At 42.1% G+C, this 16,964-nt stretch overlaps 1 protein-coding gene across 2 annotated transcripts in view; it reads right to left on the bottom strand.

Annotated features, from left to right (window-relative positions):
- Positions 1-11,720: 11,720 nt before the first annotated feature.
- aida (axin interactor, dorsalization associated) overlaps positions 11,721-16,964 on the bottom strand; it is a 52,843-nt gene continuing 47,599 nt past the window's right edge. For both annotated transcript variants that reach the window (XM_060914161.1, XM_060914160.1), the window contains one exon: positions 11,721-16,871. In XM_060914161.1, coding sequence (XP_060770144.1) covers positions 16,775-16,871 — 97 coding nt within the window. In that variant the 3' untranslated portion in view covers positions 11,721-16,774. The remainder of the gene's footprint in view (positions 16,872-16,964) is intronic.

Genomic DNA, 16,964 nt, shown 5'->3' on the forward strand with positions numbered 1-16,964 from the left:
AAATAGCTTGGTGATGATTAAGGCTTTGGTGGTGTAAGTTTAATTTCGGCTACTTCTACTGTTGTCCTTGGGCAAATCCCTTCACCCTCACCTGCTCCATTATAAACTGTGGGTGGTAGAAATGGGCAACTGGACTTGCTTGAAGATTCTTGAAAACGTTTCACCTCTCGTCCAAAAGGCTTCCTCGGTTCTGTCTGACTAATAGGGAGTATCAGATATTTATCCTCTCCTGGATCAGAATCAGAATTCTGATGACCAGCTCATCTAAGGTGTCATTGAGGCATCATGTTGGTGTGGGTCACTGGAGGCTGGGTGTGAACGGTGAGTCATTAGGGTGATCAATGGCAATCTGACTCTCTCTGTCCTCCTGCGAGTCACCAAAAACAGCTGGGTCCTGGCGTACACCCAGCTGTCTGGGAAGAGTGTCCAAGACTGCATTGTAGATGGTTGATAAATGATGTCTCAATGCCAATTTATGCTGACAACCCAGTCCTCGCAGATGGCGTCTGCGTAGCCCCCCCCCCTTCGCAGACGCTCTGCGCGCACCTCCCAAAAATTGTGACCACCGCAGACAGCGTCGCAGACAAGAGGGCTCTGATTGGTCCACTCTACATCCGCTGTACACGCACTTCCGCTTCCCTACTTTCCCGGTTTGGTTTGTTTTCACGACCGCCATTTTTAAAAACATGAGCGAAGATGGAGCAGCACGAAGAGCAGTTGATCGAGGAAGTGAGGAAGTACGTACATCTATACGACTCCAGTTCTAGTCATTATAAGTAACCGGAGGATAAACACTCCACTAACCACACCCACCAACTACTCCTAGTGATTTTGCGACTTCACGCCCCCTTGCGTTGTGGCGACCCCCACCTCTGTTCAGTGATGGCCGTTCCAGGTTGACAAAAATGGCTTCTTTAACTCCTCGCTCATACCAACGATCCTCTCTGGCTAAAATGCGTACGTTACGTGAAATGAGTGTCCTTTGTTGTTAAGATGAAGGTAGACAGCCGAGTCCTGGCCTGAGGAACTGGCTCTCCTGTGTTGAGCCAAGCGCCTGTATAGCGGTTGTTTTGTTTTCCCAATATACGAGTCCATGCATTCCTCACTGCAATGAATTGCATACACTACGTTGTCCTGTTTGTGTCTGGCTATTCTGTCCTTAGGGTGGACCAGTTTCTGCTTCAGGGTGTTACTGGGTCTGAAATGTACCGGAATGTTGTATTTGTAGAAGATCCTCCTGAGTTTCTCAGATAGACCAGAAATGTAGGGAATGACAATGTTCTTGCGTTTGTTCCTGTTATCATCCTTGTCAGTTATGTTCCTTTTTATGCTCTTTAGGAAAGCCCAGTTGGGATAACCGCAATTCTGAAGTGCTTTCTTGATATGATTCTGCTCCTTCTCTTTTCCCTCTAACATTGTAGGAATGTTCTGAGCCCTGTGTTGCAAGGTCCTAATGACCCCCAATTTATGTTCCAGTGGGTGGTGAGAGTCGAAAAGTAGGTACTGGTCTGTGTGTGTGGGTTTCCGGTAGACCTCGATACTAAGGCTTCTGTCTTGTCTAATGTGTACATCACAATCCAAGAAGGCTAGATTATTCCCACTGAGGAAGCCTTTCGGACGAGAGGTGAAACGTTTTCAAGAATCTTCAAGCAAGTCCAGTTGCCCATTTCTACCACCCACAGTTTACTATGGCCTGGATGATTGAGAATCTTCACAGACCTGCTCCATTATATTATATGGAAATGTGGGAAATGCACCACTTGTATTTTTCATATGTACTACATCTCAGCCATGGAGAACCAAAACCCTGACATAAATAGAGGATATTGCACAGTTGCATAAAGATATGAAGTTTATCTTTGAGTGGTGAACATCTCATCTCATTATCTCTAGCCGCTTTATCCTGTTCTACAGGGTCACAGGCAAGCTGAAGCCTATCCCAGCTGACTACGGGCGAAAGGCGGGGTACACCCTGGACAAGTCACCAGGTCATCACAGGGCTGACACATAGACACAGACAACCATTCACACTCACGGTCAATTTAGAGTCACCAGTTAACCTAACCTGCATGTCTTTGGACTATGGGGGAAACCGGAGGAAACCCACGGGGAGAACATGCAAACTCTGCACAGAAAGGCCCTCGCCAGCCACGGGGCTCAAACCCAGACCTTCTTGGTGTGAGGCGATAGCGCTAACCACTACACCACCATGCCACCCCAGTAACAAACATATTCACGAGTAAGTGAAGCAAACGTGAGAAAATCAACGAATTGTTTTGATAAATTTACGTAGTTTTTGTTTGTGAATGTGTGGATATAATAAGAACCACACATTGGCTTCTTGTGTTGGAAAACTCGTGTATTTTTTCATACAAAATACATCATGGATCTGAGTGACATTTTAATTATATTGGTTGGCTTCAAGTGGTATATCAGATATATCCCATTTATATCATGATGTTGAATGAGGCGAAGACGAGTTCAAAATCATGCTAGCTGAATGGAATATATCTGATATACCACGAAAAAAGCCATTATTATTATTATTCATACACACTCTCCCAGTTTGGGCGGCACGGTGGTGTAGTGGTTAGTGCTGTCGCCTCACAGCAAGAAGGTCCTGGGTTCGAGCCCCGGGGCCGGCGAGGGCCTTTCTGTGTGGAGTTTGCATGTTCTCCCCGTGTCCGCATGGGTTTCCTCCGGGTGCTCCGGTTTCCCCCACAGTCCAAAGACATGCAGGTTAGGTTAACTGGTGACTCTAAATTGACCGTAGGTGTGAGTGTGAATGGTTGTCTGTGTCTATGTGTCAGCCCTGTGATGACCTGGCAACTTGTCCAGGGCGTACCCCGCCTCTCGCCCGTAGTCAGCTGGGATAGGCTCCAGCTTGCCTGCGACCCTGTAGAAGGATAAAGCGGCTAGAGATAATGAGATGAGAGACTCTCCCAGTTGGGCGGCATGGTGGTGTAGTGGTTAGCGCTGTCGCCTCACAGCAAGAAGGTCCTGGGTTTGAGCCCCGGGGCCGGCGAGGGCCTTTCTGTGTGGAGTTTGCATGTTCTCCCCGTGTCTGCGTGGGTTTCCTCCGGGTGCTCCGGTTTCCCCCACAGTCCAAAGACATGCAGGTTAGGTTAACTGGTGACTCTAAATTGACCGTAGGTGTGAGTGTGAATGGTTGTCTGTGTCTATGTGTCAGCCCTGTGATGACCTGGCGACTTGTCCAGGGTGTACCCCGCCTTTCGCCCGTAGTCAGCTGGGATAGGCTCCAGCTTGCCTGCGACCCTGTAGAAGGATAAAGTGGCTAGAGATGACTCTCCCAGTTTTTTTATGTTGGTTGGTATGTTTTTCTCTTGTAAACAGAGGGGAACCATCAGGGCCTTCTAGACCTTTAAAGAAGGCCCAAACATCTCAGCATTTCAAATGTTATATTTAATTTCTTTCATAATTTCATTGTAATTATTCTCTTCTAATTTGGCCTCATTTTCTATCATATTTGCTTCAGAAATGAAAGGGTTACTGTCCTGAAAACATTAAAATAGAGTTATCCAATGAGATTTTTGTTTGTTGTCTCTAGGCAGAGAAGAGTTTAGAGCTGGCTCACTTATTGGTTAGGGCTTCATTCCTGGGACAGAAGGCCATGGCAGTCTATGTTTATGTAGGAAGTGACAGATGAATTAACCAATCAGATTTTTATTTATAGTAAGAGGGACCAAAAAGTTATCTCCCTTAGTCTTCTCGAAGGCCAGCGTGAGCTTAACCGCGAGTCAGCGTAGTCAGCATTGCAGTGAAGTCACCTTCCAGCCAGTGTAGCATTCATCAATTGTGTTAGCCAATGCTATTAAAGCAGTCAAGCCAGTGCTATCGAGAGCAAGTAGCACAGGCTAACGACCGAGAAACTAAGATTTCTGTCTCCAGACTCTTCTTCCATGCACGCTCGCTGCAGTATTTTTCACTCATCCTTAAGTATTCGTTTCCCTCTGGAATTTACTGAGTTACTTTTAAAATCACCATCGACAACTACACACAACAGAGTGACCTGGCAGCCTGTACTTGCAAAATCCTTTGCCCTGTTGCTTTTTTTGATGTGTCTGGCTAAGTTCTGGCTGAGCTGAAGTCTAATAGTAATGGTTTGCCACTGCTTGTAAATATACATGAAGAATATCTAAAGCCTCACTCACAACCCACCGTATGTGTTGCTACAGGCGGTCTACGGTAAAAAATTTGGCAAAACCGTGCTTGAGACTTGCGCGACACTTGCATGTGTTCAGCGCCGTAGAAGGTCGCAGACTGCCCGTGGAGACTTTTGGTCCTGCACATGCAAATTCTATGAGCCTTGCGACAAATCAAGAACGCATACACTACATACGGGACCCGTACTCCTTTTGTACGCCTGAACCAAGTCAGCAGCACGGCTAGTAGGGGCTTTTTGCGATGACAGTAAGACGCATGAGTGACGCACGGTCATTGTACGAGTGACGTGCCTCAGAAGTATTACACAAGTATTCCACACTTGCTATTTATAGCCCAACAGTTTGAGCACTGAAACACACTTTGACTCCGAGCTACTGTCCTGCTCCTACTCCTGCTGAGTGGTGGGACAGGGTGTCGGGATGTCCTTGTCCTCATCACTGAGCATGGCACAATGGCCTGACAGCGATGATGGGATTGCAATGTCCTCACTTCTGGGCATCGTTAGCTGAAACATACATGAAAATCAGCATATATAATATTAATTACATAAGCATATACAGTGGGGCAAAAAAGTATTTAGTCAGTCACCAATTGTGCAAGTTCTCCCACTTAAAAAGATGAGAGAGACCTGTCATTTTCATCATAGGTATACCTCAACTATGAGAGACAAAATGAGAAAAAAAAATCCAGAAAATCACATTGTCTGATTTTTAAAGAATTTATTTGCAAATTATGGTGGAAAATAAGTATTTGGTCAATAACAAAAGTTCATCTCAATACTTTGTTATATACCCTTTGTTGGCAATGACAGAGGTCAAACGTTTTCTGTAAGTCTTCACAAGGTTTTCACACATTGTTGCTGGTATTTTGGCCCATTCCTCCATGCAGATCTCCTCTAGAGCAGTGATGTTTTGGGGCTGTCGCTGGGCAACACGGACTTTCAACTCCCTCCAAAGATTTTCTATGGGGTTGAGATCTGGAGACTGGCTAGGCCACTCCAGGACCTTGAAATGCTTCTTACGAAGCCACTCCTTCGTTGCCCGGGTGGTGTGTTTGGGATCATTGTCATGGCCCAGCCACGTTTCATCTTCAATGCCCTTGCTGATGGAAGGAGGTTTTCACTCAAAATCTCACGATACACGGCCCCATTCATTCTTTCCTTTACACGGATCAGTCGTCCTGGTCCCTTTGCAGAAAAACGGCCCCAAAGCATGATGTTTCCACCCCCATGCTTCACAGTAGGTATGGTATTCTTTGGACGCAACTCAGCATTCTTTCTCCTCCAAACACGACAAGTTGAGTTTTTACCAAAAAGTTCTATTTTGGTTTCATCTGACCATATGACATTCTCCCAATCCTCTTCTGGATCATCCAAATGCTCTCTAGCAAACTTCAGATGGGCCTGGACATGTACTGGCTTAAGCAGGGGGACACGTCTGGCACTGCAGGATTTGAGTCCCTGGCGGCGTAGTGTGTTACTGATGGTAGCCTTTGTTACTTTGGTCCCAGCTCTCTGCAGGTCATTCACTAGGTCCCCCCGTGTGGTTCTGGGATTTTTGCTCACCGTTCTTGTGATCATTTTGACCCCACGGGGTGAGATCTTGCGTGGAGCCCCAGATCGAGGGAGATTATCAGTGGTCTTGTATGTCTTCCATTTTCTAATAATTGCTCCCACAGTTGATTTCTTCACACCAAGCTGCTTACCTATTGCAGATTCAGTCTTCCCAGCCTGGTGCAGGTCTACAATTTTGTTTCTGGTGTCCTTTGACAGCTCTTTGGTCTTGGCCATAGTGGAGTTTGGAGTGTGACTGTTTGAGGTTGTGGACAGGTGTCTTTTATACTGATAACAAGTTCAAACAGGTGCCATTAATACAGGTAACGAGTGGAGGACAGAGGAGCCTCTTAAAGAAGAAGTTACAGGTCTGTGAGAGCCAGAAATCTTGCTTGTTTGTAGGTGACCAAATACTTATTTTACCGAGGAATTTACCAATTAATTCATTAAAAATCCTACAATGTGATTTCCTGGATTCTTTCCCCCCATTCTGTCTCTCATAGTTGAAGTGTACCTATGATGAAAATTACAGGCCTCTCTCATCTTTTTAAGTGGGAGAACTTGCACAATTGGTGGCTGACTAAATACTTTTTTTGCCCCACTGTAGATACTGAAATGAATGTTTAAAGCATGTGTATTTACCTGTGAAAATCTCTCCGGCGGGGTGCTGTGCCTTCTGCCGGCTTGAAGGCATACTTCTCCCTGTCCGTGCAGGGCTCGCCGGTGCTGCTACCATCATCATCAAATTCTTCCCCCTCTTCACTTTTGCTCGCTTCTTCTTGGGTCCCATTTTCTAAACTTTAAACTGAAAATTTTTAAATTTTTCCCACAAAATATCCAATGTTTTTCAGTCGAAAGACAGATGCAGAATGCTGCAGACACGCTGGTTTTATACCCACTCCTGGCTTGCGTCACACGCAAGTTATGAGTGATTGTAATGTGCTAATCACGTGTCACGCATGCTTCACAAGTGTGGCCCATACTCGTAGCACAGGAAACTGGTAAAATGCAAGTCACACGCACTCCACACTCACTGAACATGCACTAATCTCGAGCATCAGACATGCTTTCCATGGGCTAATGGCGCAATTTTTCCCACGCCTCGAGGAAGTCAGGCATACAACCTGTACTTTACACGTACTTTGCCTGTACTTCTCCCCCAAACTTTCCCCCGGGTTCACCGCAACCCTGTGGCACGGCTGCGAGCTACCAAACCTTGCGACCCGTACGTGTCCAAAACACTTACAGTGGGTTGTGAGTGATGCTTAATGAAGTTTTGATAGCCTTTCAGGTGTTCAACAAGTCTTTAGTTTCAGTTTATTTAGTGCATAATTGTTGTATAGCTAATCCTAGTACTGGATTAGCCTAGTCTTTCTCTTTCCCAGCGAACAAAGAAATGCTTCCTTTGCATGCGCAGTAGAAAACTCTCTCATTGAATATTCGCATCGGCTCCGACATGTGACATCATGTTGTCTTGACAATGTGCAATATTGTAAACCATATTGCACACTCATTCTCCAGTGGGTAGAATGGCGTAATACACGTAGGATAAGCGATATAACAATATTGCATGCTATCAAACCAAATGAATGAAACCTGCTAGAAGGGTATAGAATACGTGTTTTTATTCCATGGAAAAAGTGTCCTGTATAATAATTCCTGATATTTCACTCCGATGACGGCACTCCCAGTGTTTTCCTGCTGACTAGATGCGTTTTGTCAAAATGGCAAACCGGTTCGAAATTAAAACTCTTTTGATTAACTTGCTTATTTTTTTCTGGTGGATGTGTCCATATAATATAAAGAACATTACACAGTGGTGCAAAAATATGAAGTTTATCTTCTTGTGTTGAAAATATTTTCACTCATTGGCTTTACTCACTCGTGATAGATATATTCACCACTCAAAGATAAACGTGTCAGGTAAATGTAAAATGGAATTGGCTATTAAATAAATTTTAAACAAAACTTTTGTAAAGTCCAAAAAAATATATATATTTTTTTTAACCAGTAGCTTAACTATAAAACTTTTCAAAAGGCCTAAGTTATATTTTAAAAAGAATTCAGCACTTTGTACAGAGACCATACAGCATTCCCACAAGGGAAACTTTACTGAGTAAAGGATACACTATACAAACTGTGTTTCGTCTGTATTTCTTCTTTTGTTACATTAAATGTCACATTGAATTAATTCTATTGATTGTAATATTCCAGGTGGCATTAATTAAATCATATCATCTAAATGGATTTAATAAGGAATATTATTCTGTAAATCAGAGAACCATGCAGGTCATACAGTATTATGAACCCTGCAGAGTTTCTGCCATTACTGTTTACTGCACATTCATTTAGCTTTATTTTACTTCAGTACTCTTATGATTAGTCCTTGTATCTGAAGAACCGGTCATGTACAAATCCACTATTAAGATGTAGGTAATAGATGTTACAGAGACACAGTTAAACATCATATTGCTTGGGTGGGCAGGAGACTCTGTATGAATGAAATTGACAATTAACTCTCTTTAATAGATAAACTGTTTCTAATCTAAGTACTAATTCCACAGCTAAAGTCATTGATTTTGTCAAGATTTATGTTTGAACCCCAAAGTTTATCAGTAACATTCAGAAGAATTAGGAATGATCATACCGAAAGCTCAAATGGGAGCAAATAAAGTTTATTAGAATATATTTTTAAAAGACAAAAACAGATAATTAAATGATACAAAAGAATTAAATTTAATAAATGTTTAATGAAAAGTTAAAAGTTTGAGTTAAAAGTATCATACAACAATTCCAAAAAAGTTGGGATGCTGTGTAAAATGTAAATAAAAACAGAATAATGATTCGCAAATCTCATAAACCCATATATTTTTCACAATAGAACATAGACAACATATCAAATGTTTAAACTGAGAAAATATACCATTTTAAGAAAAAAAGGGTAATTAGGAATTTGATGGCAGCAATACATCTCAAAAAAGTTAGAACAGGGCCATGTTTACCACTGTGTTGCGTCCCCTCTTTTAACAACAGTCTGTAAACTTCTGGGAACTGAGGAGACCAGTTGCTAGAGTTTTGGGTGAGGAATGTTGTCCCATTCTTGCCCGATATAGGATTCTAGCTGTTCAGCAGTCCTGGGTCTCCTTTGTTGTATTTTTTTGTTTCATGATGCACCAAATGTTTTCAATTGGTGAAAGGTCTGGACTGCAGGCAGGCCAGTTCAGCACCCATACTCTTCTACTCTGAAGCCATGCTATTGTAATAGATATAGAATGTGATTTAACATTATCTTGCTGAAATATGCAAGGCCTTCCTGGAAAAAGATGTTGTCTGGATGTGAGCATATATTTTTCTCAAACCTGTATGTCCACCTTTCACCATTAATGGTGCCTTTCCAGATGTGCAAGCTGCCCATGCCATAGGCACTAATGTAATGCACTCCCATATCATCAGAGATGCAAGCTTTTGAACTGAGCGCTGATAAGAAGGCGGATAGTCCCTCTCCTCTTTAGTCCGGTGGAAGCTGGGTCCATGGTTTCCAAAAAGAATTTAAAATTTCAATTTGTCTGACCACAGAACAGTTTTCCACCTTGCCTCAGTTCATTTTAAGTGAGCTTTGGCCCAGAGAAGATGGCAGCATTTCTGGATCATGCTCACATATGGCTTCTTTGCATGATAGAGTTTGAACCTGCATTTGTGGATGGCATGGCTAACTGTGTTCACAATGATTTCTGGAAGTGTTCCTGAGCCCATGCAGTGATTTCCATTACAGAATCATGCCTGGTTTTAATGCAGTGCCAGCTGAGGGCCTGAAGATCACAGGCATCCAATATCGATGTTTGGCCTTGTTCCTTGTGCACAGAGATATCTCCAGATTCTCAAAATTATTTGATTATATTATGTACTGTAGATGAAATATTCAAAGTCTTTGCAATTTTATGTTGAGTAATATTATTCTGAAACTGTTCCACAATTTGTAGACACAGTTTTTCACAGATTGGTGAACATCTTTACTTCTGAGAGACTCTGCCTCTCTAAGATGCTCTTTTTTATACCCAATCATGCTATTGACCTGTTGCCAAATAAACTACTTAGTTGCAAAATGTTTTGCCAGCTCTTTCTTTTTAGCACTACTTACTTTTCCAGCCTTTTGTTGCCCCGTCCCAAGTTTTTGAGACGTGTTGATGCCATCAAATTCAAAATGAGCTAATATTTTTCATGAAATAGTAAAATGTCTCAGATAACATATCAAATGTTTAAACCATGTTCTACTCTGAAAAACAATGGGTTTATGATATTTGCAAATCATTGCTGTCAGCTGGGCGAAGTATTCTGTCAGAGATGGTTGGGAGACGGATGTAAGTGCAGAAGATAAAGTTTATTAATAAAAGTGAAAACAGATAAACTATCCAAAACGGCAGGCAAAATCGTAAACAGGAAACAGGCAATTGGTCAAGCGAGGCACAAACAGACCATCAAAGACTAGGCAGGAATCAAACATGAGAAACAGGAAATCAGGAAAACAAATCAGGAACAAGGCTCAGTAAAGTGTCAGCAACGCAACTCAATACTTTGCAGAGTGTACCTTCACAATCTTTATATAGGCACACTGATTGCACCTGAATCCTGTGCAGGTGTGAGATGTTAACAGCACGCGCGCAGAGAGTCCACTTGATGTGCGCACTGTCCAGAACACCCCTCACCAAAGAGCACCCTCTAGAGCTCATCCTCCCTGGCCCCAGGCAGTGGATCTGTTTGCGAGCGTGCTTTCAATAAAACTCTTCCTGCAATTACATCCATCCACCGCCTTTACATGACAAACTCTCAACTGTCCAACAAAGGTTGTGGACTAATAAATCTCATCATCTCTAGCCGCTTTATCCTTCTACAGGGTCGCAGGCAAGCTGGAGCCTATCCCAGCTGACTACGGGCGAAAGGCGGGGTACACCCTGGACAAGTCGCCAGGTCATCACAGGGCTGACACATAGACACAGACAACCATTCACACTCACACCTACGGTCAATTTAGAGTCACCAGTTAACCTAACCTGCATGTCTTTGGACTGTGGGGGAAACCGGAGCACCCGGAGGAAACCCACGCGGACACGGGGAGAACATGCAAACTCCGCCCAGAAAGGCCCTCGCCGGCCACAGGGCTCGAACCCGGACCTTCTTGCTGTGAGGCGACAGCGCTAACCACTACACCACCGTGCCGCCCACTAATAAATCTGTTTTAACTAATTTTATATGAAACTATTCTGAATATTTTCTGTAAAATGCGTTAGTAAATAGTCCCATGTAAAAAATTATTTTATAAAAGCAAATTAAAAATAAGCGCTGGATAAAAGCCCATCTATCTCATGTAAGATACAAATTTCGTTGTCCAGTGGTCAAGTGTTTATGGGATACGTTGTCTTGCACTTATGATCAGGTTCCCTATGGTGGTACACGTTCATCGTACAGATGGACAGATTTACTGATGTCATATGGTCACCAAAGCCATCAAAAATCAGAATGATGCATTTCTTTTACATATGGGGTTACGTTCCACGCACGTGAGGAGCTCCACTATAGTCATTCTTTACAACTCTGGTGAACAGAAAAGCATCTCAGAATGCACAACACAATAAACCTTAAGGTGGATGGGATACAAACAGCTCACATCCTGTCAGCCAAGAACAGGAATCTGAGGATATCATGGGGATAAACTCCTCGACACTGGACAGTTGAAGATTAGAAAAAGACCATATTTCCCCCCCCCCCTTCTTTCTTTCCCTCCCTCTCTCTAATCTTTAGCTGTCTAGTTGGGTGAGTGACAGAAATATATTCCTTGAATATATTTCTGGTGCACATTGAAGTCCAAAGTAGAGAGCAGCTTGTCAGAGGCTCATAAATGAGCTATTAACCACAAATACACATTTTAATAGGCTACATGCAGTTTTCTATAAACACTGTCAGTATAAAGCTACTCTTTAATCTCCAATAAATTTGAAAGTTTTTAGTTAATTATACATTTGTTAAAAATACAGCAAAATCATACAACTTTTATGTAGAGACATAAGGGTACACATTTTGAACATTTTAGTTTTTACACAGAAGAAAGGTCATAGTGTGTCAGTCCCTACTAATTTATAGACACCTTGCAATACAGATTCATAAATCATCATCATCATCACAATCACTTCTCACTAAATTTCAGCCAACTGGGAGCTGAAATTAAGAGTGCTGGTGGCTATTAACATCAAGGTAGAATTCACACGCTTGAGAAAACCCCATTAAAAATCTACTCAGGCCACATTCTCAGGGTAACATCAGTAAAATAGAGATGTGTGACAAATTAAAAGAAAAGGCACTATAATGTGTCTTAATCATGTGTTGGGCCTCCAAAAGAACAGCTCATCTCTGCATTCATGTAGCTTATACAATTCTCTGGAAGTGTACGGGCAGGCAGAAAAGCATTCTTCTAAAAGAAATTTCCCCTCACTGATAACAGTAATAAAGAGCACCAAATTCTGAAGAGATCTGCAAAGGTCATAGTGTAAGATTACTCACTCATTTTCAACCATTCATTGACTTCTCATACTCTTGTAGATGGGAGCATTTTCATCCTAAACGAGCTCATGCTGTGGTATTTTATCACTTTCTTTGAAAGTTCCCTAATAGAAGACAGGACTGGGATATAGTGACATGACCAATAATACGATTATGAAGCATGTTCTTTAACAGCTCTCTCATCGTGTATGCTATTGACACAGACATGACCGATCACAACACCTGAAGCTATGCAGAGAAGATGGTGAAAACGTGCAATTAAGACGAGACTTTATAAAATATATGTCCAGACTTTATTATGAAAGCAAGAAAATATAAAAGGACTCATGCAGATGAGGGTCAGAAATACTTGCACATCATCCAACATGGAAAATTTAAAATCCCCTGGTTGGAGTGGTGGGCAGACAACAAGCCCTGGTTCCCTCACTTACCTGGAAACACCTTAAACCTTAAAACTGATATCGGGAATTTTTTAAAAATGTCATTAAGGAAATTAAGATTAGTCAGCTACTTATCTGAATAACCAGTTGATTAGTACAACCTAGGTCATGAGTCCATATTGCACAGTAATTAAAGTAAAAATATTTATGAACACCAGCTAAGAACGTCAAGCACAAGTTTATAAAAAATGGACTATTTTAGATTTTAATTATTTTAGAATTTTCCAAAATGGTAGTCTGTGGAAAACAAGAGTCCATCTGCACCCAGCAGAATTCCAAGTGGTATCCTGAGGGCACCAAACCCACAGGCAACTTGGTTAGGGGTGCAGATCTGCTCAAGAGGATAGCTACCATGGGGTTCCAACCACTAGTAAAAAGTAGAAGAGGAAACCAAGGTCTTGTTGGCTATTTATGAGCCACAAATAGGACTGTGTGACCTAGTTGGTGAATTCAGTACACCATGGAAAATACCAGCAATAGAATGGGAAGGGCTTTCAGTACATGGCCAGCTGTGGATTAGTGCATTTTCTCCCAGCATGCTGTCTGGCTCCACCAGGGAGACCCAGGATCACAAGGAGTTGACTTGGCACAAGTGAAAAGGTTGATCTGCTCCTTACCAAACTTGTCCCAGATGTGGTGCACCAATTCTGTGTGCAGATAGCACTTTCCTGGGTATATCTGATGTTTTGACTGCACATCTGCTGCACCCTTGTATAGTCCCAATAGTTCAGGCACCCTCATGCCCCTTTTCCACCAGAGCCAGTTTGGAGCTGGTGCATAATCTCAAACTAGTTCTTCGTGTTTCAGTCAAAGCACTGGCTCTTGGACAGAAAAACTGGTTCAAGAGTGGCACCAACACTTTGCTGGTCTAGACCCAAGAACCGCTTACGCCAGGCTAGGGGGGGCAGGATTATTGTAACCAACAAGACCAACTAAAACTTTGTGACCACCATTTAAAAAGAGCTAGCATAGTGTCTATTCTGCCTGATCCAGTAGTCCGCCATTGTTGTTGTTGTGCTTGGCGCTAGTGTTGCTGAGAAACCAGAGACATATACAGTGGATCTATGGTGGCTCTCTAGCCCTTGGAAATGTAAACCGGTTCTTAGAAGGTTCACAGGTTGAACCATCTTGGAACTGGCTCTAGCACCAGCCCAGAACTAGCACTTAGTTTGCACTGGTGGAAAGGGGGCATCAGTGAGGCTAAGGGCCCGGTCCCACAACACCGATAACTATACCTATAACTACAACTATGAATAAACCTATGCTTGAATTTAGTTCCAGTCTGGAGCAGTCACACCACAACTATAATCCCGACTAGAATATTGGTTGGTCCTGCCACTCAGGTAAATAAATGCATGCAATTTAGGAATAGTCATGCAAGTTTTTTCCAAGTGGTAGCACATTATTCCAGGTCATACTGTACAGTTTGGACTTCAAAACAACCCATGCACATATGCCAGTGACTGATAAAATACAGATAGGTCACAGACTATGGAAATGCAATAAAAAAGGATACAAAATAAACAGTGGTTACTTTTTTAATATGGATACAAAAAATGTATGGATTGGTCACGGATGTTTTAAGTATATTACAGATTGGTTACAGATTTCATACGGATGATGCATCATGGATAAAAAATTCAGAAGTCTAAAACAGTTAAATGTTTGGACTGCCGAAGTTCATAATTAAAATATCTTACCTGCTATGTTTAATTTATTAATTTACTATTGATACTTCACGGAAAATATCACATATCCATGAATAAAAGATCCGTGCTTTGTATTATATTTTTTTATTGTCCATGAATCTGTATTCCGTGACTTCATGATGCAACAAGGATGTACAAAGATGCCCAGAGAAAATAGCACGTGCTCAGACAACGTCACATGTAAACAATTACCTGATTGGTCAGATGTTTTATCAGCTCAGGTCCAGGCCTGGAAAAATCACTCTAGAAGCAATCTGACCGATACGGATAAACCCAGGCCTAGGCTATAGGTATCGTTATTGGTCTGGTGTGACCACCAGCCACATAAACTGCAGGAAAGCAATTTATTTATAGTTATCATTATAGTTCTAATTATCGGTATTCTGGGACCGGGCCTTAACCATGGTTAGGCCCAGTTGAGGAGCTTCTGTGCAAGGCAAACAGAGCCATTCAACCTTGTGCTCTGGTGATGCTAGGGGCATCTGTCACAACATTGTCCAAGCAGAATAAGGCATGATGACATATCACGACACACCTCTTTTGTGGTACCACAGTGTACTCTAACTGATAAAGGAAGGCTATCTGACAGGACATCGCAAGCTAGAGTCTGTGTCCCTCTCTCGGTCTGTGATATTTGGGGTCCAGCCTCAGGCTGATAACCCACTTCCGAAAGTCTCGCAGTATCAGCATGACCAACTGAAATACTGTACCACTACTGCTGCCTTCAGTAGTCCTAGCATCCACAGAAGGACCCAATAACAAATACAGTGGACTGGCTGAACCTGACTGGTGAGTGCAATAATGTTGGACATATGTTGAGGTGACAGGGTACTCCAAGTTAACCGTTACCCCTTTCCAACCAACAGGGAACAGGCTCTTGAAACAAGTCCTTTCAGTATCCCTTGAACCTTTGTGCCAGCTAGTGAACCAGCCCACATTTCTACCAGTTTTGAGTGGAAACCCTGTAATCAAGGATGCGTCATCAAAGGAGAGTGTTGCACAATCCACAACAGAAGTAAATAGTAGTAGCAAGATGGTGGATTGCATTGTTGATCTGCAAGCTTTTGTTCTGTTATTGCAGATATTTGTTTTCATCCAAAAAACAAGCTTGGACCAACTACTAATGATAAGAAGACCGAGAAATGCCCACTGATGTTACAGTTCACACTGGAACAACCAGCTGGGAACCAACTTTTCAGGTTCTGAACTAGTTTATTTTTTGTTGAAATGTTCTGAACGGTTCCAAAAAATTTGGTGCACAAACCAGAACAGAACCCGATCCCTGCTGGTAGAAAAGGAGTATCAGAGACCAACCACAGTAATGTGAGCAAGGAAGGTAAGACATATCCTGAATGGCCTGCTCCTTGGTATATACGACACATGACACTGGACCTAGAGGTTTTGCTGACACAGGAGTGGTGGTGCACTGTTCTACTTTGCAGTGCTGCCTGCACAAAAATGATCTGCATGGAAAATTCATCAGAAGGAAACTTTACCTGTGACGTCATTACAAAAGAGAATTTCTGATATACGAAAAAAAAAATCTAGATAACCTAAATGCATTTTCGAAATACATGCTGTGGACTGATTAAGTAAAAATGGAATTCTGGCCACAGTTACCAAAGATAAGTTTGGCGAAATAAACAACACCTTGCCACCTATTATGCATGCAGGTGGATGTGTTGTGCTTTGGGGCCAAATTGTCCACCATGCACTACTTTAACAAACAGAAGCTGAAGCTTTGAGAATGGCCATCACAATCCACTCACTTGAACATTACTGAAAATATGTAGATCTTAAACATGCTGTGCATGCAAGACGGCCCAAAAAATCTCTCAGAAGAAGCAGCATTCTGAACAGAAAAGTGGTTTAAAGTGTTTTTACCAAGAATAGTTAGACTCCTAGCTGGCTGCAGAAAGTATTAGCTGCAATATCTTCCAAAGAAGGTGTTAAGTACTACGACTGACTATAAAAAGTTAAAACTTGTGTTTACTTCATTTCACTAAAAAAAAACAAAACAAAACACAACAACGCCATTCAGGAACTGATCAATTCTGTAGTGGTAATTAAAAAAAAAAAAAAAAAAAGGAGCATCGTTATTAGGTCATTCTTGACCATGCTTACAGATTTCATACTCCAACAGTGTTACTCAACCTTTTAGAAAACATTTAGAAACACTTGATGGACACTTAACCCTACTGGTGAAATTCCAAAGTGGAGGTCTAGGGTCATATTATTATGTTCTTTTAAAGGTGATCCAAAAGGTCCATCTTTAGTCAAATAACAAAAAGGTGGGAAAAGTAGTGTTCCTTATTATCAGTGGCCCATGTGTTTGCTCAGCCTTTGTGTAGAGTTTGATGGAGGTGAAGGTAGAGCGGTTTCTTCGTAAGGAGATTGAGTTTCTTCCTTTTGAAATCAGTTGGCTTCTTGTACCTAAGATCACGGTCACACATTAGACTATATGTTCAGTAGCCACACAATTTTTAATACAATTTTCACTGGATTGACTCTCAGCTTATACAAGGA

This window comes from Neoarius graeffei, chromosome 2 (genome assembly GCF_027579695.1).
Source record: "Neoarius graeffei isolate fNeoGra1 chromosome 2, fNeoGra1.pri, whole genome shotgun sequence".
Classification (NCBI taxonomy): Eukaryota; Metazoa; Chordata; class Actinopteri; order Siluriformes; family Ariidae; genus Neoarius; species Neoarius graeffei.